This window comes from Nematolebias whitei, chromosome 1 (assembly GCF_014905685.2).
Source record: "Nematolebias whitei isolate Nwh7 chromosome 1, NemWhi1, whole genome shotgun sequence".
Lineage (NCBI taxonomy): Eukaryota > Metazoa > Chordata > Actinopteri > Cyprinodontiformes > Rivulidae > Nematolebias > Nematolebias whitei.
The window spans coordinates 78,355,083-78,357,327 of NC_056498.1; the positions used below are offsets into that span (position 1 = coordinate 78,355,083).

The 2,245-nt window shown below is 41.2% G+C and overlaps 1 protein-coding gene across 1 annotated transcript in view; it reads right to left on the reverse strand.

The window, feature by feature from the left end:
• Positions 1–417: 417 nt before the first annotated feature.
• Positions 418–2,245, reverse strand: part of psda (pleckstrin and Sec7 domain containing a) — a 75,173-nt gene continuing 73,345 nt past the window's right edge. The window contains exon 14 of the mRNA XM_037698174.1: positions 418–1,009. Within this exon, the coding sequence (XP_037554102.1) occupies positions 686–1,009 (324 nt within the window). The 3' untranslated portion in view covers positions 418–685. The remainder of the gene's footprint in view (positions 1,010–2,245) is intronic.

A 2,245-nucleotide genomic window follows, 5' to 3' on the forward strand; every position in this document is an offset into this window, starting at 1 on the left:
TTGGTTTTATTTTCTGCTGTTGCAGAACATAAGAGAACCGTTAGTCATTTGTTGATGAAACTGTAAAGAAAGTTAATGTTGAGGTGATGTCACAACCAGTTCTGGGTGCAGTTCCAGAGCCTGATTCAGAACAAACATTCTGTAGAAACTGGTCTCAGATCAGCACTGCCTTTTTGTTTTTTGATCACTTTAACAAACATCTAAATATTTGATGGTAAATGTTTTTATGTTCCATCATTGATTGTTTTCACTCTGATGTGTTTGGTCACTGATGATGCTCCGTACTTCCTGTTTGTTTATAGCAGATACATCAATAAATAAACAACAATAAACAAACACACAAGGCTGCTTCAGAGTGTTTTTTTGTTTGTTTAGTCATGGGGGGGGGGGGGGGGGGGATCCTGACTCCACCCCTCGCTCCGTCTCTATGGCAACACTCCCACACACCTGTGGTCGTCATGGTGACCTACAGGTGGAAGTAGAGCAGTCTGAGGGGATGAAAAACAAAACTCCTATGATGCGTTTGTAGTCCAACAATTCCTGTCCAGCTTTTCACAATAATGCACCCATGAACTAACCAAAATTCTGACAGGAAACAGTTTTATTGTGAAAACCAGCAGCTGAAACAGTTTCCTGGTGTGAAAGTGCCTCATCCTTCAGAAGTGAAGTTGTGAGCATCTGAACATTACTCCGCCTCCACCTGTTTGCCGCTGTGCTTCTGAAGCTCCGCCCTCTGGTTGTTTTCGCCCTCGTTCTTTTTGTGTCCGTCTTTGACGCCGCTGTTGCTCTTGGACATCGAGGACGAAAACGACGTGACCTTTAGGCTCTTGGACGTCTTGGTCCCGCGTGTCTTCTCCTTATTGGTGGCGTCCTGAGGCAAAGAGGGACTGGAGCGTGCCCTCTGCAGGCCGCCATCTTTGAACAGCTGAGACTCAAAGGCCGACAGGTCCTCGTCTCCGCTCGCCATCTTGGCTCGCAGCAGCATGGCATACGTACCGTAGCGCGTTTTCTGCAGACAAAAGAAGCAAGAGGACGTCAAGTCTCAATTTAAAGAACATCTGAAGCTCCTCGAAGTTCCTTCAAAACCAGACCTGGTTCTGCAGAACGTTGAAGGAAGCCACGGCTTGAAATACCAACATTCATTGACTTCCTTTAGCCAATCAGACGATATCTGGGCTTAAAACAGTCTAAACTAGGGCGGAGTCAGGCTTTTGTTCTGACGAGTACCTTTGAACATTATTTTGAAACACAAGCGCTCAAACCACTTCCTCTTTGTTCTCCTGTTCATACAACTTTAAATCCTGAATTTATCTAAACATCCTACAGAATTCTCCCAAACATGCAAACAATTAAAACCAGATTTTTACCTGCACGGTGTAAAAAATACAGAACCTTTTTAATTTATTTAAAATCAGATAAATGTTTCCTGCTTTGGGTCAGTTAAATTTCCCCAAATTATGCAAACAATGTGGGCGGGTCCAGATGATGACATCATGGCTTTAGAAGCTTTTGATTGGTTAGTGGAGCACATTGAAGTGAACTGGAGATACACCTGAGGATGCATTTTAAGACAAAGCTCAAACAGACTGATTCTTTGTGTTGGATCATGGGAAAATTAATCAGTCTGGGTATCAGGAAGTGAACCGCACAACTCTTGGGTCCAAGATGGCTGAAAGTTCTGTTCATACTGTTGTGGCCATTTATGTTGAATTTTTGTAAATCACAAGTTCTATCAATTTAGTTTTTTCTTGGGCAGTTAAAATATATTTTAGTTAACTTGGAATCAAAATCTGCAATTATTTTTTATTATGGAATTGTTTAGATTACTTTGGTAGCTTTTGGACCCGCCCATTAATTAAAGAGATTAAGAACACACCAGAGGGGTGTGGTGGGGATGCTTTTGTTTGTCAAATGTCTTGTGTGATGATGGGAGGTTTTAGAATGATTTTTTGACCACTTTTGAACTTTTAAGATGAGATTATGTTAATTCAAAATATCCTGATGCATGCTCAATAATTCAGGTAGAAAAATCTAAAATAAGTTAAATCTGGTCCTCTGGACATTCAAAAAATTATAAAAAATAAATAAATTGTAGAAACGTTTCATCTTTCATCCGAAATACTTCCTCAGTCTGAGGTGCTGTATTCAGCTCAGTCTCTTAAATAGCACCTTCTCAGAGTGGATCAACCAGTTTTTGGTTTGGTTGTCAGCAGCAAACTGGTTGATCCACTCTGAGAAGGTGCTA